Source organism: Mycteria americana, chromosome 5, assembly GCF_035582795.1.
Source record: "Mycteria americana isolate JAX WOST 10 ecotype Jacksonville Zoo and Gardens chromosome 5, USCA_MyAme_1.0, whole genome shotgun sequence".
In the NCBI taxonomy this organism is placed as follows: Eukaryota; Metazoa; Chordata; class Aves; order Ciconiiformes; family Ciconiidae; genus Mycteria; species Mycteria americana.
The window spans coordinates 49,437,578-49,460,448 of record NC_134369.1 but is presented as its reverse complement, the minus strand read 5'-3'; the positions used below and the strand labels follow the sequence as shown (position 1 = coordinate 49,460,448).

General features: G+C 44.7%; 2 protein-coding genes across 3 annotated transcripts in view; one reads left to right on the top strand and one right to left on the bottom strand.

Annotated features, from left to right (window-relative positions):
* ISM2 (isthmin 2) overlaps window positions 1-22,871 on the top strand; it is a 411,356-nt gene that overhangs the window by 203,937 nt on the left and 184,548 nt on the right. The gene's annotated exons all lie outside the window — the stretch shown is intronic.
* The window catches only part of ADCK1 (aarF domain containing kinase 1), an 81,301-nt gene that overhangs the window by 54,085 nt on the left and 4,345 nt on the right, over window positions 1-22,871 (bottom strand). Inside the window, exon 3 of the mRNA XM_075503341.1 lies at window positions 19,487-19,570. Within this exon, the coding sequence (XP_075359456.1) occupies window positions 19,487-19,570 (84 nt within the window). The remainder of the gene's footprint in view (window positions 1-19,486; window positions 19,571-22,871) is intronic.

Here is a 22,871-nt window from a genome sequence, read left to right as displayed (position 1 = left end):
ACGTGGTGCCCGCTCACATCCCACCTGCTCCCAACCTGAGCAAGGGAAAGAAGGCGCCTTCTCCTACTGCTGGCAATTCCCTGCATGGGGCAGGATGCTGAGGAGGAGCCTGTCCATCCTGCTTACAATGGAGACACACTCTCCAAGACAATATTTCAAGAAAGATGTCTCCAGAAAATACCTTGAAAACTTCAATCATATAAAAATTACAGATTAATTCAAAAAGTAGCTGAGATGCTAATAATCATAATTAAAAGGGGATTGCACATTAAAACTGTTAGCTTCCAGAGGACTGAAGGGGAGCAAATGTTGCCCTGTATTTAAGAAAAATCCAGAGTAATCTGGGAAATTATAGTCCTGCAAGCTTTTATTCTGTATCAACTAAATTAGTTGAGACAATAATTATAGAGAGTACTAAAAATCATCTAACTAAAGGTGGTATGACTGAAAAAAGCCAACAGGGTTTTTGAGAGGAAAAAAAATCATTCTTCACCAGTCCACTAAAATACTCTGAGCATGTTAATGCAATAGTCAATAGAAGAGAAAAGGGAGATATTTACTGGGACTTTCAAGTGCCTTTCAATAAATTCCCCCACAAAGAGTGAAAAGAAAACCGAGCAATTATTGGAGAAGATGCAAGAATGCTCCTTTACATCACTTGCTCATTTTATCCCATTCCTGGCTCAGAATTCCCTCTTTGCAACACCAAGCCCAGCACTACAGACAGCAGCAGTGGGGGACTCTCTAGTTAGGACAAGGTTGCAACATTTACTGATGTTTTTACCACAGCTTCATTTCAGCATGCTCTGAATTTTTCTAGCCAAGGTGATACTGCAGAGGCCCTGTCTGCATGAGCACCTGCAACGTTGTTACTTCCAGTGAGGCTGAACTAGCACTGAAAACACTGAGAAATGTGATGAAAGGGGAAACAGGTACAGGTAGCACCCACAAGGCAGAAAGGGCTCACTACTATAAATGGATTGATCCGCATCGCTGTCAAAAACAAACAGCAGAGTGTCCCATTACACTCATTCTTACACCAAGGTTTAATTTCCCTGCTAGTGATCTGGCAAAGCAGAGAACAGTGCAGTGACAAAAATTCCATGAGATGCAACAGAAATTTTTCACCACTACAGAAAAATAAGCCCTGCCAAGTCCCTACCAAAGACAGGTAAACAATCAATAGACTGGCAGATCACCCTCAACATAGATGGCTGCAAGGTTACACATATTGGAAGGTGCAATTTTTCCTGCCCACACACACTGATGGGCTCTAAATTAACTGTAACTACCCCACACTTGCAACACATTGTTGTGGATGGCTCAGTGAAGGCACCTGCTCAATGCACAGTGGGGGTCAGGAAAACCCAAACAAGCTGTTCAACTGTGTTAAGAAGGGAAAAGAGAAAAACATTAAAAATATCAAAATGCTATGTATAAATTGAAAGCATGACCTCACCTTGGATTCTGGACATCCCATCACAAAAAGAGGTACAGAAGAAAAAGAAGAGGACAGAGAAGGACAGGGAAAAATGATCATGGACTGGAAAAGAGTCTATAAAAAGAGAGATCTGAAATGTTAGGGTATTGTTTAGATTAGAGAGAGTTGATGCATAGAGAGAAGAGTTATATGAAATAATAAAAAGAAAATCTCCCATTCCTATTTCCAGCTCTCACAAAACAGCAAATAATAGGGCATTCCACAAAGCAACAACCTTTTTAAAGTTTTTTTTACATCCCATTTTGCACAGTATAGCATTAACCAGTGGCACTCACTGTCAGAGGACAGAGAAGCCAAGAGCTTAATGGAATTCAGAAAGGCTTTAGACATTTATGATAAAACAACCATACCTGATTTTATATGGAGCTTTTCATCTTTAAAAGTGCTTTTACAAAGCTCTTTACAAAACTCAGGAATGCTATCCCCCATTTTACAGACTCATAAGAACATTACAGGTAATAAAATGTCTAAAGGGCTTTAAACACTCTTGCTTAAGGCATCAAGACAAAAATTACCCTATCGATCGGCCACAGTGAAAGACAGAATGAAAACAGGGTGCACTGATGCTCCCAGCATCATTAAAATCTTTAAAGAATCTATTTGGTGTATCCAGCTCCAACATTCCGGCTAAATCGGTCACCTCTTCTGCTGGGGTTCAATCTGCTTCCAAGGATCTCCTGTATTTACTAAATTACCTGCCACTGCAAGGACGTGAGACATTGGTGATGGACTTTTGCTTTCTTCCCGTGGCACAGCAGAATTGCTGCTCAAGGTCTTTCATGTTAAGCTTTTGGGATCCTGGGAAGTATCTTGTGGCAGACAGTGTGTGGGAGCATCCCAGGCAAGACAGCTCTTCCAGGAATGCCCGCAGTAGCAGGAGACTGGACTGGAAGAGCCAGGCTGTCCCTTGGACTCCATACAGAGGGAAGAGAGGATGCCATCACACCTCTGTAGTGGGTATCCCCAAAACACGTAAGTCAGGGAGGAAGAACAGACATGTCAGAGAAGATAGAAAAGGAATCTGGCCACAGTCCTTTTCTCTTCTACCCCAATAATGACAGGGCCTTATGCACATGACTGGTAAAACTACAGAACAGCTTTAGATGACCCAGGACAGCACAAACCGGAGAGGAATGAAAGGATGTCCACCTCAATTTAACACAGTGAGAGACTGAAATCAAGTGCCATGCCAAAAGATCTGCGAAGATGTTTAGGGAGGATACGGCTACTGGTGAAGTGAATTGGGTACTTGGGTGCTTTAAAAACAGCAATAGAAAACCTAGAACCCCTTGCAATGACAGTGCAGTTGCGTCCAAGAGGCTGTTATCTCCTCTTTCAACAAATCTGAATAAGCATACACTTAATATAAACTACTATAGCCTCCACTAACACTGTCAGTCTGGTAATCAAACTGACTGACAGCAGGGGTGCTGCAAGGAGACACACAACTCTAAATAGAATTATTATTGCCTCCTTTTTGTACTATCTTTCCTGCCTACCTTTTACAAAATCTCATTCCTATGCACTCCAGATATTTCTCATTCAAATGCTTCCTTATAGCAATACTAACTGATCATACTGCTGATCATGGACAGATCCACATCTTTGGAATTGGAATAACTCTTGGTGCAATGTACCCCACTATCTAATAATTCATTATTTGTGTAAGTTATGTATAACATTCCTAAAGATTTACCTATGCGTCTCTGCCTGCCCATATGAGAAAAGAGCATTCCATATGTTCCCACTTAGGCAGGTACATAGTTACCTTTTCAGACCTATACTTTTTAGTTAGTTCCCCTTGGTGCAAACCCTGGTTAAAAAGGCATCCCCCTAATTCTCAGTTTTGACTTCCATAGCTCAAAATAGTCCTAACAGATATCAAAATCCCTCAGAAATTCTGGCACAACAGTAGGTTGCCAGTGGGACAGCCAAGAAGTGAGAAAGAGAACCTTATAGCTTGCAAAGGATAAAGGACGGAGATGATCCCCTGGGCTAAAGCGACAACTTCTTAGCTTCTCAGTTTCACAAACACGGGAACAAGGAGTCACACAACTAGCAGGATGGCCAGTGAACTCTGTACAAATGGAAGGATATACCCAGTGAGCCTGCGTCAGACAGCTGAAATCTGGCATTGGTGCTGGGGCCTTGTATCACCAGTGCTAAAGGCAGCTGAAATTAAAGGAAGCACGTTTCATGATTTGTGCAAATCTTCCAAACCTAGGCCAGCCCATTTCAAGCTGAACAGACATGCAAGCTCACATGCTCCAAGCCATCAGGTCTCTGAATTTCCACGCACAAGTACACACGGACATTGACCTCCCACCTACGCTACATATACTCCCACGCTCTTCCCGCTAATACCCTGATTCACAACATGGTTCCTAACAATCCATACAGGTGACCAGCAACAAACCCCTAGTTTGAGATACCACTTGATTCAGGAAACATTCATGCTGGGCTGAGGTCCACCTCTTCAGCCAGTCACTTCCCAAGCTGCTCTGAGAGGAGGAAGCAGTGTGGCTTGACCGCAGCGTGGAGCACCAGCAGTCACCTTGCTGAACCCTGCCCTTGCTGGCTGGTGCATGCACAACCAGCGCCGATAGCCTGCTTGTGTTCCATCTTCATTTTGCTCCAAGCTCGGTCATTTGTGCTCTGATTATCTCTCATTACTGCCGACCTTGCTGTAATGAGTTTTAATCTGCCTCGTATTAATTAGAAACATTTTCATTAGCCAGCTCAATTTTAGGTAAATAGCTAATAGAAGCAACTGAGCTGCAATTAGTTATCTGTGGGGCAGTTCAGGAGAAAAATCAGAAGGGAGCAGCTGTTTCCCCTCTAGACACCTCTGTGATATAACGCACTATTCTGTCTAAGTCTTCTGAGCAGGGAGAACAAGGAGCACAGGGAAGGGATGGTCAGAGACAAGGGGAAAATAACATGCTAAAATAACTGGGACGTAGCACTTCTATGGCTATGGCATTACCTACCTACTCTCTCCCACTAACAGTTCCAGATCAAACTGTTGAATATGGGAATCTGAGAGTCAAGCTGAGTCCTTTACACATACAGACATCACGTCCAGTGAACAAGGTTCTGCTCCTGAAGATGTTTTACCCTGAGGGGAGCCCTCTCCAGAAGACAACACCTGTGACTGCACAAGAGGTCCTTCACACAGGCTCTCTTTGGGGGAAGGTACACTTATGTGAATGGTACTTACAAATGACGCTAAGATCATATCAGATTTGGATGAGAAGGAAGGACCAGACCTATGCATACACAGATGTATAATACTTGCAAAGTCAGCAGGTTCCCAGAAGTGCCCCCAGTGCCTTGCTGTCCTGATGGCATTGTTATACAAAGAGGTCTGTCCTGTGCTTTGTTGCAGAGCACCCATGGAGGATAGGAAGTCATTCAACAGCACGGCTGCAGAAGGCACAGAGACATATACAGAAGCTGCAGTGATATTAGGCACGTGTCTTGATCCATTGATCACAGTGCCTGCAGCTCCTGTTACGGAGGCAGGTGAAATGATAATAAATTTGACACAGCATCCCTCAAAATCTTGCTAACAAAATTAATTCAGTTCAGCTTGGATCAGATCATGTGGGATGGCAGTGAAAACAAGCTGAGGGCTGTAAAGGAACCATCTTATATGGCCTTGTGTTTAGCTGTGGTGGGGGGCTCCCAGCCATCAGTCTTAGTTGCTATTTTCAGTTGCTATAAGGAACAAGATGAAGAAAGATGTGTGTTACATTCAGGAATGTTCCTTAAACAGGAGCTGCTGACACACCCTACAGAAACCATAGACTATTGACTGAACAGCAAGAGATGATGTTGTGCAACAAAAATGACCTGAAGGGAGAACGCTCCCCAAACAGCTATGTCCATGTAAGGAGATCCTAGGAAGGCAGTAACATGGGAAGTGAGGGCTGGTCCTGGGCTGTGGGGAGGGTGGGGGGAAGAGCTCAAACAAGGCCACAGTAGGAACTAGCTGTCACTGAAGCTCATACAGTTATGGCTACGCATAGGGAGGCTTCGCATCGGGAAGAGGGGTGTAGAGATGGTCTCTTTGCTTAAAAAAGGTCTGAAGTTCCAGATAGAGTAGAGAGAGGAAAACAAACAAGGAAAAGTACATCAAGAGCTACTGCAAGACAGATGAACCAGTATGGAATGAATGAGAAAGAGTTTCATGATTTGTCCTCAATAATAAAACCAGATGGTGTCAAGAAGGCTGACCTGGTAACATCTTCCAGTTACTCAAGAGGTCAGACACTGTAAACAGGAAGGGAAACATACAGGGTGTTAGAGGGTTAGTGAAGAGGTGGAAGATGAGATGAAATCAGTATCAAGGGAATCTGTTCAATGCTGAATATTCCTGTCCTTCAAAGCAAAGTGAAGGATCCTAGCAGCAGAGATGAGAATGGAAATCTGACAGTCTCTTCCCTTAGTCCCCACACCCCATCCTGCAATAAAATGGAGCTGGAAAAGCCATGGAGTCCAGAGGAAGCACCAACAGACAGAAGACACACTGAAAGGTGAGGTTCATCAGGATGCATGGCCCAAGCGCAGAAGGAAAGATGGAGAACGCTCAGCTAAGTCTCATCTAGTTCAGCAGCTGAGGGTCAAGACAGGGTAGCTTCACACAGGCTGCTCTCCTAGTGTGGGTGTGCAGGGAAGAAGGAAGTGCAGAGGCAGCCGTTGCAGCTGGAGGGGAGAAATCGTCACATCCACTTTGTCAACGCCGAAGAATCTGGGCTGACATTTTTCTCTTCCCAACAGTTGAATCCCACCCTACCAGCTGCACGTCACAGCTGACCTCCAGTCAGGACCTATCTGAGTCAACGTCAGGCAATTAAACCATGCAACAGCAGCTTCTCCCCCTTATACATATGCAACTTCTCTCCTGGCGGGTCATTCCAAAGGCCAGGGGAGCAGAGCAAACGGCCTCCCTCTCTTACAGCCACACAGACAGGCACCAGCATTTAGCTTGGTCACAGAACCCAGAAAGAAGGGTTTCCACTGCAGCCTCTCTAGAGATCTCAATACACCCCCTTACCAAACTGACAGAGGCAGATTCCTTTCCCCTTTTTTCATCTGAGAAGCTCTGACCTTTAAAGTACAGACCTCTTCCCATAAGAACAGGATGCCTGAAGAGGAGAGAGACAGTAACACATTAAATACCTAGAAGTGATTAAATTGGATTGACGAGGAAGTCAGGAAAGATAACAACCATGGGATTACACTGTCAATTCCAAAAAACTGCAGTGACTGTCATAGCACTACATCCAACAGATAGAGAGTGGCTGCGGTGCCAGTAAGTCATCATCAATGGCAATGCAGTTCTACCTTAAAAAGTGTGGGGGGGGCAGGGAACCAAAGAAATGTCCCCTTGTTACTCAGCAGGTCTGTTCCCTTTTGGATATCATTCAGAGTTGCTGACTTCAGTGAAATATATATATATATATAAAAATTACTCCAGCTTTTTCATCTAGTTAATGCCACACAGCTCCACACCAAGAAAGGCAGCTGGTGTCTATTAGCATCCCAGCAATGTCACCACTATGGAAGACTGAGCTGGTGTCTCTTCTGATTCATGCACAATCAATACACTTGTTAAACTGCAATTAGAAGGTCAGATCCTTCCTTGCAGCCACTCCTTTGCTTTCTCACTGAAAACAATACGTTTGTGCAGGTGCCAATAGAAGCAGAATTTGGAAAAAATGGGCTATGTGGGTGCCAGTGAAGGTAGCATTTGGTCTACTGAATCCTTACAGCTGCTAGGAACACAAACAACAGAGAAAGCCTATATTGGCTTTGAGGGTGCCACTTAAAAATAGCATGAGATAGCAGTTTAATAAAGTAAAACATATGAATATTTGACATGGCACCACAATGAGATGAACAAAAGGAGAGCCCAGGTGAGGCCTCATGTTGGTTATTCATTATCCAGACTAGATTACTTTTGCTCCCACAATAAGCAGAAGGAATTACCCCCAGCAGTACCAGAGGCAACTGCCTTTATTGCAGCTGGTATCACAATGAACAATATTGTATGTGTCTCCCCTGCATTTGGCTGTGGCTCACCAAGGTTGTGAAGGGAATAAAACTGAGATCATTTTTATATACAACTACATATTCAACATTTTGCCCTTTCCATTGCCAGTTGTTGAGTTTTCCCTCTCATCTAAGAGATGAATGAGCATCCATGAGGCAGGGATGCTGCATTTGTAAACGTCAAACATATTATAAGAACCTAGAGTAATATAGTCAGTAAAGCTGTTGGATGTCTTGTCTCATTCAAGTTTTAAGAAAATGGTGTGTCCTTCCACCTGCAGACTCACTGTTAGCCATTATTTTATTTACAAGCAACTGGTGCAACAGGAAACACTATCAGTGCATGGGGAGTTGAGCCAAGAAGAAAAGAAGCAGAAAGCCTCCACCTCCAGGTTACCTATCCCATCCAGGATCAAACTGACCAGTCAATAGTCTTTAAGAGTGGTTCAGCCTAGGAAATTATAAAATAGATTCCTGCTCAGTTGCTTGTGGAGGAATATCCCTACCCTTATCCCCCACCCTTCCAGAGAAGCAACTACAAATAGCAGGGAACGGGCTTTATCAGGTGGAAATTTAGGGTGGATTTCTTCTTGATATATGAGATGCTGATTACCACAGATCACCTGTGCAAGTACCCCACGGGGCAGGGTAAGAAAAGCCTGGTCCATCACTACCCAGTTACAACTTCTTCGTAGAAAAAACTGCAAATCAGGCAGGGCTTGCCACAATTTAAAAAAGAAAGCGCGATCTAGGAATCCAGAGGTTTCAGTTTGAATCTCACGTGAGCAAAAGCCAAGGTTCCTTTGCCAAAATGGGGAGAATCTGGTGTAAGAGGCTGACACTGGACAAGAGAAAACAAAGATGACACTGCAGTGGAGATAATAGGCAAGAGACAATCTCCATCAACACACTAGTCAAAGACAGCCAATTTCTAATGTTGACTAGAAGTTAAATAGTAAACTCAAGACAAAACGCCTATCACAAAGGCAATCAGTATAAAACCTGACAGAAAAATAATATTGACAAAGACCCTCAAAGAATCAGCCCTTGCTGGCAAAATACAATCACCGTGGATAGTCCCAAAGACAAAATTTGCACGCCAAAAAGGACTATAGAGAATTAGCACTACACAAGATGGGTGTGAAGCAAAGCAATGAAAAGAAATCAGATGCTAGTAATCCAAAAGTAAGGCTATCTATAACTTCTAGCCTCATATAATTATTTTATTAAAGCATTTACATACTCTACACAGAGATACAGAAATTCCATGAAGAAGGATGAAATCACAGTGAAACAGAGAGTTGATATCTGCAGGCAGGGGAAGATGGAAAATGGGATAAATGTGGTCTTGGTTTGGTCTCTGGAAAAGAGTGGAGCTTCACTGTTCTCTCATTAAGAAGATCATGGCATGAAAGGGCGCTGTGCATTGATTACCACAGGGACTGTGTTCCTTTCCTGGGCAGGGACAGAGTGCTGGATGTACAAGCTCTTGGCTGGAGGTGATAAATTCTGTTTAAACGTCTGCCTGACAACTTGAGTGAGATTTCAAAGAAGGTAAAGCTGAGAATGTGAACAGGCCTCCTCCAGGAGGCTTATTTAAATCTAGATTATGCCTATTCTGGAGCCTAAAATAGACTCCTTTTTAATCATGTGCTCCTTAGCACCTGGGATTCGCTAGCATCCTATAGTAGCCAGTCAACTATGAGAGACATACCTAACTGTCTCTTTGAAAGCACAGTTACCAAGTCTACATAAATTGCTGTCCTGACTACACATAAGTTGGGTGAGCTTCTAAACACAGCCATGAGCAATCCAGGTATTTCAAACTCCTTCTCCCCTGGGCTTTGACAGAATGCTTCAGTCACAGGGCGGCAGGGTGCCTCAATCACCTCCACTACAGGAAGGCAGCCGCCTATGGGCCACATCACAACAGTCCCCACAGAGCACCCCTCAAGAACAATTTGGGGTGGGTAGTCTGCAACTTCCAGGGGGACAAAGGCAGGCAGAACATCATTGGCCACTTGGAAATCAACCAGCACATCAGATCTGACGTCCCTGACACAGGGAACCCTTAGTGGCCATAAAGCAGTCTGGATAATGACTTTATGTCTTGTTCTAAAATCCATCAAATCTGCAAGTCCAGCGTTCCTCAATTCCAAGCCTTCATGATGCTGCTCAACCATGACCCAGACAGAAGACATTGGTCCAATACCAACCATGAAGACTTCCCCTCCATATGGCAATACCTAGAATCAAGCTCATTTTGGCACATGATATTGGGAAACCAGAAGCTCAGTAAAAGCAATCTTGGAAACCCACTCTATACTCTAGTCCTAGTTTTGCAAATGCCCCATCTCCAACAAATTATGTGTTGGCTTACAGAGAAGCACGTGTTTCTAGCAGTTATACGGGAGCTGTTAGATTTTACTATTCAGTTGCCTGAAAGAAGAAAAAAATCTCCTCTGTTGGCCTATTAATCTGTCATAACGAGATTCTTCATAATTAATTTGTCCCTAACAGTTGCTTTGTAATGGCAGTGAGAGAATATTTCAGGAATGGCAATTACCTCTGGTGTCAAAATGATGAGGAAAACAAATGTTCAACCATCAACAAAATGCAGTGCCTTTTCCACTCCCACCCGATGGTGGGTGACAGCACTGCACATCAGAATTACAGTGCGGTTAATTACTAGGCATGTTGCAATTGAGAATTCATTTCCCCTCTTGAGATGAAATTTGTTGAGCAATGCAGGTGGAAGGAGGGGCATCTGCTACTGGGATGGGGGTTGTGTGGGGAAGCGGTCTTATCTATACATTGCTTCTTCTTTAATTTACTACACATACGTCCAACAATTATAAGCAGTGAACGCTTTTTTAAAATACTTAAAGGAACCTTCCTTCATTAGCTACACATACATCCCACCATTTCAAAGATTTTGCAAAAAGACAGAGCTTGACTTCTTTGTTGTTGCTTTATTTAAATTTAGTATCCTTCAAATAAAAACCACATGCCTGCATTAGTCTTTCAATACTAATACCAAATATAATGGGTTTCTCGGCTGTTTGTAAATGGAAGAATTCCTTGGGCTGTGAGCTCATCGGATTTCAGCACGTTATGGAACCTGACATCTGACTGTGTCTGGAGTGAGATTTCCAGGAACAAAGCTAATGCACGTAGCGTGGAGCTCATCCCTCCAGGTGAGGACCAAGCTCTGCCAGTGCTGGGAATCCTACTCGAGAAAGGGACTGGGAAGGGGAAACCTGCTGGCTCGACTGCCATTGACACAGGTGTGCAAAGCCACAGCCTGGGAGAGCTGTCCTGCCTGGGGCTGGCGATGAATCCACCTAGCACCTGGGTCTCGATTTTCTCAGAAAACTAAGATTGTGGCAAACCTTTGCCACATGAGCTGCTAATGAATGTAAGTCCTGGTAGGTAAGTCTGTACTCAATCTGACAGCGGCACAGCAGGGGCCAGGGAGGTGGCAGCCAGGGCTGAGGCATCAGTGGGGAGATGATGGGAGATAAGGGCAAAGCTGGGGCAGGCTGCAGGAGAATCAGGAGAGCAGGAAGCTGATTCAGGCCTGGTACAGGATGGCAGTGCAAGTGAACAGAGAGGTCAGCTGTGCAGGGCTAGCGAGGAAAGCTGCATGCATTCAGGCAAGGATATACCAGGAGAGGTGCATGCATGAAGCTGCTTCCGCCTGCATTTTGCTCAGTCCTGAGCCACATTACCAAAACTTGCTATCCTAAAATCAAAACATAGGTTTAAAAGAATCAAACATCACCCTCACTCCTGGTACAGACTCAGTCCCTAGCCTGTGGCCTCTGGGGCCAGTGGAGGTCAAGGAAAGTTGCAGTTGATCTAACCCTGCCGGTCGGGGAGGCAGGAGCTGGTATAGCTCTTGGGAGCCCTTCACATGTATCAGGTTGCAGACAGCTCTTGTCTTCAAGCACACAGCCCAGTACAAGCACCAGCTCAGAGCAAGGAAAGCATGGTTCCAGCTAACAGCCTTGCTGTTTCTCACTCCCCATCGCTCAGGAGCCATCATTTCATTATAAAAATGTTCCCCAGTCAAGGATCACCACTCCGTATATTGGCAGTGAATAACTCCCAATTCAGACTGCCACAGCAAAACCTCAGCTTACTGCAAGAAAAAGAAGCAGGGAAGCTGTCCTGGAGAGGAAGATGAGAGACAGAACAGGCGATACCAGAGCACTCCAGAGATGAAACAGCTCCTGCTGGGCTCTGGAAATGCCCAGCTGTGCTGCCTGACTGTGAACACAAAGGAAAGGGCCCAAGGGAGGAAAGTGTATCTTCCCTACTTCTCTTCACACAACAGTCCTAAGATAAACAAATGGGAGCGCAAAGCCTGCTGCCCTTCAGCAATCCTGCAAAAACGAACTTGTGTCCAGAGCAACCCTACAATAACAAACAGGCTGCACAGTTACAGAGTTCACAGGCAACCCAAAACAAGCCCCTGCAGAGACTGCAGGGACAGTAAAGACATTTTAGGAGCTGGGGGTTTTTTTGAAAAGCAATTCTGCTAGTGACCTTTTCAGTGAATTTACCTCTAAATTCAGCAAAGCTGGCAAGACAGTAAATGGATCCAGGCTTGGCAGGAGGCATTTCATAAAGCACTGTGCATGTGTGTATATGTGCAGGCTCACATGCAGATTCATTGTTAAAGTGGAGCTAGAAACAGAGTGGAGGCTGTATAAAGATGACCCTTGTCACTATGTTTAACTGCTCCCTGTGGGCCCGTTCCAAGTCACATCAGCTCAGTACACTGACAAAAACAAGTTGTTACTGGTGTCGGACCTGCCAAGATGATGCTGCTGCAGAGGAAGGAGCAGCAAGCTGCTCTGAATGGTGCACCATCAGCAGAATTTTCAGTCGTTGAGACAGGACTCTCAAGTTAAAAAAAAGAAAACAAACAAACGAAAGAAACCCCAAACCAATTCTATGGGACCAAAAGTAGGCTTAACTAGGCTAGCAGTGAATGCAATTACCATCTTGGATTCACTCCTCCAAAGCCATCTTTGAACCTTTGACTCTGTCTTGGAAGTGGCTATTTCAACAGAAGCACTCACACCCTGAACACACAGGCACACATCTACAGGCAGACAGATGTGCCTGTCCAGATGTACAAAAATGCAGACACGTGCTCACATCAGCAGGTTTCTAGGCAGGGCACCTGAACACCCTAGTCAATAAAGTAAAGAGTAGCTTCCACACCTGGCACTGAACTTTACGCTTTGTTTTGTTCCTAGACTAAACCAGCAACTGCTCCAACTCAAGGGAAACATAGCTTCCTTTTTTCCTAGTCCCCAGGGCTTCCTCAGCCTGGCAGAGTCCTGTCTGGCCCTGGGGCACCGGATGGAGGAAGACAGCAGAGTTCCCTTCAGAGACACCTTTCCCTCAACTATGCAAACAGGATGGTCCCCACATAGGTAAATGGGTTTGCCTGGAACCCACTAAGATGCCTTCAATGTTGCCAAGAAGTCCAGAGAAGTGTTTGCAAGGCAACACCCACCACAGCAATTCCCTTAACACTGACTTAACAGACTAAATGAAGACACTGGCTTGACAGGTAAGATAATCGTGTGCTACCCTCCAGCACATTCTTTTATCAGATACACTTTGGGGAGAATGTGATAAGGTCACTGGTTTAGCAGAGCAAATCTACAGTATTCAGTCCTGCTCTGAAATTCCAGCCTGGCCTGATATGTGAAATATCCTCTGCACGCCACATCAGTCTTTTCACTCCTGCTTTTACATCTCTGTACTCCTAATTTGGGGTCCTTCAAGCTGCTGTTTCATTGCAAGCTGACTACAGTAATCTTAGAAAGGGGAACAGAATCCACAATATGGGTCTTGTTAAGGACTCAAAGGACAAACAAAACATTTGAGAAGCCCAGTTTGCTATTGCAAGTACTGATGTGTTTCTACCCCAAATGAATTTTTCAGGTGTCTATTTTTCCTAGTCTCAGATAAGATTATTTAAATTCTCAAGCCAGCTGTCTTGCTATTTTTAAAATACGTAAAGCACTGGCTACCTGTCAGCTCTACTGATTTTACAGGTGGTCTCCAAGAACCAAGTCATATAAACTGGCCAGTAGTTCAAAGCTACACAGTCCGTCATTAAGAAAACATCCCTACTTAGGGCCTGATCCAAAGTCAATACGACCAGCCTTAAGTTACTTACAGGGGCATCCTAAGCAATTCCCGCTTTCTTTTTGTTTCCTTCCCTCTTTACACAGGCCTTCAACCCTCTGAGAAATCCTATGTGCATATCTATTTGCACCACCTACATATAGGGTGAAAATCTAGGCAAATAAATAAATCTTAACCATGAGCTCTTCAACGAAGATACCATCTCTTGCCGTATCTCTTGACTTTGCATTGCCGAGTGTTCATTTCACATTGGGACTCAAGTCGTGGTCCAAACACTAAATAAAACAAGATTATTTCTTCACTTTCCATTTGCTCTTTTTATAGTGCTCCTCGTGGTGCAGGCTCCTTGCAGCCTACATCCTTCAAGGGCTTCCTAATGGTTTCCTCACTGCACCCGTTGAGATGTTCTTCAGATATTCCTCTGGCTATTATGTACCTCTTCAGCAGCTACAAGGAAGCAAAGTAATGAGGTCTTCAGGGATTCAAATGAAAAGGGATAGCCCCACCTGGAGGAGAGAAGGCTAAATGCTCCCAAGGCACACAGCTTCACTCCTGCTGGGGAGGTGCAAGAAAGATGCAGGACCACTTAGGCAAGTGGTGTGCCTGACACCTCACACTCATGCTCTTGGAGTGAAGCACTTCAGGGACAAGGGTGCACAGCTAGGAAAAAAAGTGCAATAAATCAGGCACTGCCTCTTTCCCCTCACTTCTCTCTTCCTTCCTCTTCCAAAAATGTCACAGTGAGATGACCCATCTCTCTGAATAAATCACAGCAGAGGACTGAAGAACATCCTGTTTTATAGGCACAGATCCCAAAAAAAATGGACCTTCCTAATGCTACAAAATTAAAACCTAGAGATGCTATGGCCATAATGTTCAGCTGACACCACTCTAGAAAGCAGGAGGAAAAGGAAGTGTCTTATAATTACAAGATTTATTTTACAGCTTGTTATGTGTTTTCAGCACAAAGCTTTCATGCTTTATGTGTTGGCAGGAAGTTTGCTAGACAGCAGTGCTCAAAATGTACAGTCATCAAGCCACCAGCTGGCCCTGCTAGTAGCTTTTTTAGACTGCATTAGCGTCGACCATGCCTTTTAGATTAAGAGATATCCTGGGGAGCACATAATAGGGCAACCTAACATGATCAGCTCAGGGACTGTGGATGGGCTGTGAAGCTCTTCACCTCTATTACTGGTTCCCATTTAGATTGGTGACAGAAAGTCACTGCCACCTAATGGCTATTCCGTGTCTCCTAGGGAAGTTCATTTGCTGCTTCTCATCCCAGTTCACCACAGGTTGAAGCACAGGCAAAGAGAGCCACCACCGCACGCACTGGCTGTGATTTAGAACAGCCCACAGTCCCCATTCACAGCTGCCTTTTTGAAGGAATGCCATGGAGAGCTCCTGGGGATTTCTCTCTGCAGATGCAGTCCACCTCCATCATGAAGAAACTATTTTAGGACATCACTTCCTATTATTTAAGGCACACAGTGTTACTGCATCAAGAGGGAAGTCCAAAGACACAGGCTATTTCATTGGTCTGAACTATCCAGAAACTGTAGGCTATTTTTTAAAAAACCTAAAAAAACCTACACCCACTCATTTTCTTTCCAGGATACTTCAGTCGGGCAACTTCACTATGAGACACAGCTCGTTTTGAAAACACTCACCCCACCGTGAGAAACAACACAACAAACGCCAAGAATAGCCTCCAAGGAGCAAGAAATCATATTCTGTATAATGATGGCACAAGGTTATGCCTTCCAAATATTTTCCCAGATACTGACAGCCCAATAACCAGGAGTTTGAATGAGAACATCCTCATTCTGTTCTCAAAAGGAGGAAAGTTAATTAACTTCCCCAAATGGCTTTTCCCTGACAAAGCAATTCTGTAGCCAACAAAGTTAATTCAAGAATGGATTCCCACTGTCTCCCAAGACACCCTGACCACAGATCCTTTCTCTCCTTGCTATCTCCTCTCCATTAAAAAAAATACCTGTATCCACATTCACAGCAGTAATCTTTTGTCTTACATAGGAAAACAACAAAAAAATGCTCTGCTCAAGATTTTCAACTGTGGCCACTAGGGCCAAAATCTGCAAGATGACTGACCCATTGCAATCCTCTTACTACACTGACAACAACTCAGAAGCCCATCGATGCCAGCCCTTAAACAAATTGCATGTTGTGAGATACCTCTTGACTGACAGCAGGATCAACAGAAATTGATGCCAGCAATATAGGAAGTGTCAACCAAGATATCCAGCCAACAACCCAGGTGCTACAATGAGAGGCACACTGGTAATGTCACAGGGTAGGCTGACTTGAGGCTGAGGAGACAAACACTCAAGGAGGCAAACACTCAAGGAGGCAGAAGAATGTCAGAGAAATGTTGCCCTCTACAGAATAAAATGGTTTGTTGAGAAAGCAATAGGTAAGGAAATGGCACTGAGCAGGCTGCCCTCCTTCCTCCTCTGACCCAGTACAAGCAGGGGCAGAAACAGGAAGAAATGCCCAAGCTTACGTGTGCGAAGATGGCCAGAATCATTGAATGAAATAGACATGAAGTGAAGAAAGCTCATATCTCCCCTAATGCTCCTGACACTAGACCTATACACCCAATGTCTCAGGGCTAACCACAGCTACCACTGGCCTTGGCATCAGTACACTGGCATACCATCATATGCAGGAAAAGGGCAGATGCCCCAGGAAAGGATTCTTAACTAAGGAAAAAGATCAAGTTACCTATGTGTTCCAGCCACCAGTGGTGAGATGAAGCAACCACTGGGATGGACATAAAGCCTGACCACTTAAGCAGGTTTATCTCTGCTACAGGCAAGGGCAGGAATGGAAAAGGTAAGACATCTTGTCTCTTGACTGCTGCTGAGGAAGGGCTGTGAGTGCCATCAGGAAGGTGGACTCTTGTATCTCCTGGCTGATGGGAGAACCAGCTACTGCTTCCTGCCTCATGGAGAGTAGTAAATACACCCCCAATATGCTGGCCATAAAAAGGTGCTGATAACTGAGTGGCTGAGAGCATTAGCCTCAAAAGCAGCCCATGAGAGACAGAAAAAGAGTAATATCGAAGAGAATTCCTTGGAGCTAAGTGGGAACCTGGCTAAAAGCCCCTGGGAAACCCACTTCCTTCTTAATCTGCTTTGCATTTAATTGTTCCTAATGACTATGTCCCTGTATGGCCCCAACAGGCTCAGGGACTGGTGCTGTCACTGAGGCTTCCCATCTCTCATCTGAGGCCGTGGGTAATTTAGAGGCTCCAGTTTAATGGCTGACTGGGAATCCGTGGAGAATGAGTTAAGCATTGTCATTTGCACTGGAGTAGCACTCACCAGTACGCCGAGTACCAAGAGGAGATGCACAGAAAAAGTTTTTTTCTATTCCCAGCTGCAAGCCCGTCCCAGACACACATGCAGCTGCACCCCCTCACCAGAGACAGAGGCACAGCAGCTGCACCCAGACCTGCTGGCACTATCCCTGCCCCACAGAATCTCTGTTCTAAGCACAGCATCAAAAGTGAGGCTGGAAATCAGTAACCAATTCATGCACGTGCTTAAAAGAAAATTCCAAACCCTCAGCATATGAAGAGGAGGTTAAGCTGGCCTCACTGGAAGGACAGAAAGTCAAGAGAGTACAATGAATGGCTGAGAGCACCAGAGATCTATCCAGGACAGAGGCAAGTAGAAGCAACATCTGGATAAGTATTCTTCACACACAACACTTACTTGGGAGGGGCATTCACATCCTCTTGGCCCCATCCAGTGACTAACCTGTAGTACCAACTCCAATGGGGGAACTTCTTAAAAGTCATTCTGAGCTAGTCTGAGATCAACAAAATCAGCTCCCACAGTGTTAGAAGAGCTGCAAGATGGTAAAGACTTGGTTGCCATCCACTTAGAGCTGCACTGAGATAAAGGGTTTGGCATGCAATTGCCCAGGCCCAAAAAATTTCCCCCTGCCAAGCTGATGCTTTGCTAGCACAAGCACTACAGGGATGTTGCTGAGGAACCCTCAAGGGCTGTCACTGTCAGGCTCAGTGGTGGCCCTCCATAACACCTGCCAACAGCAGGACAGGCCTCCACAGGCCAACGAGTTTTGCTAACTCATGCTATGCCTGCACCTCCTTCCTCCTCTCCATCTCCCAGCTCATTCCTCTTCATGCAGCCAAAGGCTAGTGTTGGCCATGCCATAGAGTTTTCTTGTGTCATGCTGACATGCTGCACTTGCCACTGGCTCTGCCACACACAGAGGCTGACTCAGCTAGTCTTGGCTGCCAAGCAGGGAAAGCAGAGCTCTGTGTAGCGCCAGGAAACAGGGCTCTTTCTGGCTGCCTGGGGCATGAATTGACAAACCATCAAAACCTGCATGACAGAGGTTAATGAAACCATGGAGAGACACGTCAAAAGGTCAGGAATTTGCAAGGGCTGCTGCAAACTGCTGCCAAATGACAAGCTGTCCACAGCACTGATAACTCCATAACTTGAGTGTCGCTCAAGAAAGCTACAAGCAGTCCTTCTGCAAACCAGGTTTCAAAGGCATGTGGCAGAGACATGGGCAGATGGAAAGTGAAGCTCCAGACTCCAACACATCTATCTCCAGTTTATGCCAGGGCATCAGTGCCACTCACCTGGGATGAGGAGCTACAGCAGAACAGCTTAGCATCTTTAGACAGGAGAGGATGAGAACAAGCCCAAGGAAGCCTCTGTGCAAACTATCCCAAATACTCCAAGACCATACTGATGATGATGTGGATTTTCTGCCAGAGGAATACCAAAGGAATACCATGCTGGAGTCCAGTGCCACTGATTTCTACCTGGCCCACCACAGTTTCCAGCTTTAGAGTCCCTCCAGTCTCAAGAGCACCACCCCATGCATTACAACCACACCAGTGGCCTAAATCCTACATGCACTAAGAAGAAAAATTAGGTTAAAGACCTTACTTCAAACATACTGTGCAGATTGGCCTAATTCAGCACAAGCTGTATTTCCCACTCCAAAGAGGCCCTGAGCTGGAATAGCAGAGAGACCCTGGCTACATACACCACGTGCACTCAACTAAAACTCAGTGTCACTCACAGCTCAAGGTATTGTAGGGCTGTAGGCTGGAATGAAAGGTGCAGCACAGGACTGAGAGGAGCAATAGGAGTGCTTATCTTACTTCTCACTAGAAATGCCTTTTCTGTTCATGTTCATTAGTGATATCAAAACACAACAATATGTTTTGCAGTGAGATGCACCTTTCTTTGCCCAATTCTGATATCTTCAGAGATCTGCAAGCCTGATTCATTCCTATCATTTCTCCTCCAACACACTGCTTTTACTTAAATCCCTCAGCCTTCATGTTATGGCCATTACCAACCAATAAGCAGGTTAAGAAACCACTGCCAGTGCCCTCTCAGCAGCTGACCTCCACACAACCAGCCTGGGCAGCAGAGAACGGGTGACAGAGCCCAAACGCATCTTATCCCATATACCGAGAACTTGAATCTCTAATGGACATAAGTGAGCACTGGTTGCATGAGGCTACTCTTAATGAGGGATCTTCTCCATTGGGTGATGCAGGTCCTGCAAGAATCTTATGTAATATGCAGCACAGTTTGCCTCTGCTGTTACCAATTTGGTAGAAGGCATATTGAATTATTAAGCTGACAGCTTGACAGTTTGCTTTACAGCAATGGCTTTGGCAACACACCTGTGCCTTGCAGTTTCCAAGGAACGCAGTCCAGTGCTATCACCTACCTGTGATTTGAGGAAGTCATACTCCTCTGATCCGTATGGGACGCTCCGAAGGGAGGTGAGGTAGTCATAGGTGATAACTGCCGTCTGCAAATGAAAACAGAAATGTTGAGCAAGCTCTGCAGTTATCCTGGATCACAACAACAAACCTTCTGTTAGGGAGAATGTATGTAGCTTAGGTTCCAAAGTTTTGGCTCCACAGTGGAGTTTACAGTTACAGACTCATAAGAAATTAAATTAAAATATTTAAATTTCAATGAACATTTATAGAAAGCAGCGCAGGGACCTCATTGACATATAGCTATTAAAAATAACCTACATTTGGCACTCCTATACTACCTTCCATTTGAGAAGCTCAAAGCATTTTCATAATCTCTGTACAGCACCTTCCACAGCAGACTCCCATTCTCTGTCAGCTTCCACAGGTCTGCTGCTAGTAATAGAGGCCAGGAAGACCCTGTTTGTGCCCACCAGTTATCCCACGCTTCCTCTTCACACCTCCAACCTGCCTAACCACACCGGTGCACAGTGAGCTCAATCTGGATAGATGGCTCAGCAGGGAGCAGAGTGGTTGAAGACAAGCTCACCAATTAGCACAGCAGCAGCACTTTTGGGGATATTCAACAGCACAAAGGACTAGAGGGCCGAAGGGTCAGATACTCAATTACAAAACAATACGGGGATCCAGCTAAAGTTTATTAGCCAGACATAGCCACAGACAATGGAATTAGATTCCAAAGTGCCTTAATGATTTCTGGAAATGGATCTAGGGTATTTCAAAATTTTATCCTACAACTAAAGTTCCTCTCTTTCCACAGTCAGCAAACAGAACAGAAACATACAGGTCACATTCATAAAGTTTACTTGGGGGGAGAGAAGGGAATGTATACCTAGATGAACTTGTCCACTAACCTGTCATTTGAACTTCAAGATCCTTGCCATAAAGAACCATTTGCATAACTCAGATCTAAAGTCAGATTTCCTCAAACCTCCCTACTGAAGGGGTAGCATACCATTCTGGGACAGGATACTATCACTCCCCTTTCACTGCAAATGCACCTAGTAAGGGCATAAAGCACAGTCAATGTAACGTGAAAGCCAGGAAGGCAAGGGAATCAAATCTGTTTGGAGACAAAGTTGCTAGAACTGACAATAGGGAAACAGTCAAAAGCTCAGAGATGCATCGAAGAGGGAATCAATCTGGGAATCAGTTACAGACAGACACACTCCTTCCTTGTGGAGATTAGGTTTCTCACATTTCCTGTTTTGCAGGTTGGAAACTGAGCTTTTCAGGCTTCCTTGCCCCTGATGAACTCAGGAGCTGCACAGCTACACAGAGTCACATTCAGAAGAAAAAATTTCAAAGCATCTTCCCAACCTCAAAGAACAACTTCGAAGTGGAGGGAGGTTGAAATCAGCCTTGCATGAAGGCTTGAGTTGGTTCTTATTTTATCTCTGGTCCACAAGGGTAATTATCACCTCCAACTTGAAAAGCAGCAGCTAACAGATTGGCTTGTATTACAGAGGAAGAGGGAATTAATAAAGCAGTTGCTAATTACATCATAATCTTAAACACTAAATTAGTATTATGATGATCCTGATAGGCAACTCTGACATTGCCAAATCCCTGCTAGTGTCTGAGATGTATTCCAGCTACTGCACAGAGCGTTCCTTCCACATACCCAAAACAACTGGGGTACCCTCAAAGAAATATGGCAAATGCACAACTGCTCTGCCAGATTTCTAATTTTACCAGAACACAGAAACCGTCTGAAACATGATGCTGTCCAGGCCACTGACTTCGTTCTCATCCAAGACTAGTGCTGTCATTCATGTTACAGTGTGAGACTGAATCTGAGAGACATAAAAGACCTACAAGATCAACCAGTCCCTCCCCTTACAAACGCCAGATTACTTCTTTAACCGATCTTGTATCCAGTCCAGTGTTAACTGTCCTGAAGACTTGGGCTTCCACTTTGGATCAATGAATGCTCAACACCTTACCCTCTTTCACCACACCTAAACTATCCTCAGATCTCACCAGGTCATGGCACAATGTTCCCTCTGAATAGTTGTCTACCCACACATAAGCAAGAGCCAGTTCCCTAAACTGAGGCTCAAGAAGAAATTTTCTGCTAGTGCACTTCATCAAGTTTCTTAGGAAGGTCTGCAAAGGACTACTGAACCAGTATGCTTAAAATACAAGCAGACTCAAATCTTTCTAATCAAACTCAGATGAAATCTGTCCAGAGTCCTGTAGTTCTAGGTCAGATTTCCTGACCTTCATGTGTTCTTTTCTCCAGGCTTTTGTTTTGTTTTGTTTTGTTCACCACACCATAATTTGTCTTAAATTTTTGCGTCTGCTTCTGCTGAACTTAGCTCTTAAGGATTACAGCCTCTTAATTACAGTCTGCTTTTGCCTGGCTATGGTCCAATGATTGAATCAAGCATCCAGCTAAGAAGCCTGAGCAGGGCTAGATTGAAGGACAGACGCTTTAGGTCCATGTACATGCCACCAATATCCAAAATCGCTTGTTTGCTACAGTCTCAGCTTTTGTTTACAAAAAGAGCAAGCCTGAGAAGCTGAGCTTCTTAGAAATGAACATGTCTAATTGCTCTATTGGCTTCACACAGTCTATGGCTAAGGAATGAGAGCATTCTGGGCTGCCAGTGCTCAGATGAGAGCTGACCTCTGCCTTTCCAACAGGGAGCAGACCCCAAGGTGGGAAGGCAGAGGTCACTGGTGCAGCTGGACTAAAGGAGCAACCTAACCATACACAGTCCTAGATAGTAGAGGGAACAGAGAATTCAAAGAGACAGAAAATTTGTGTTTGAAAAGTATAAAGACATACAGATATAAACACATGCTGCCATCATCTACAGAACACAGAACATTGGCAGCATGTTTTTGGGGGTCACTGCTTGCAGCTATGGGTGCAGAAACCTCTAACAGTGAAGTGCTTTACAGCCCATGACTTGTGACTTCCCTGAAGGCAGAGGACATGAAAGTCAAGCATGTCTTTAGATTCGCCAGCATCTAAAGCAAAGAAAATCTCCTTTCCCCTACTTCCTATTAATCAGGAAAGTAATCTCCCACCATCACTCAAAACACAGACCAACTGCACAGCTTCATCACTGCACAGTTCTCACTTATTCTTGTCTTAAACAGAAGATAGCCACAAAAAACTCTGGCTTCAAGTAAGATTGAGAAACACTGGTCAAGCAGGCAGAACTCAAGGGCAGATTGGAGAGCCCAAACAGCCTGGATAGCAGATTCCTCTCTACCCACAATAAGCTATGTTCCCTCTCCATGCCTCAGTTTCCTATGCAGTAGAAGGGAGAGAGCTGCTCCCTGCCACCACGTACCACTGCCTTATCATCAGGGACA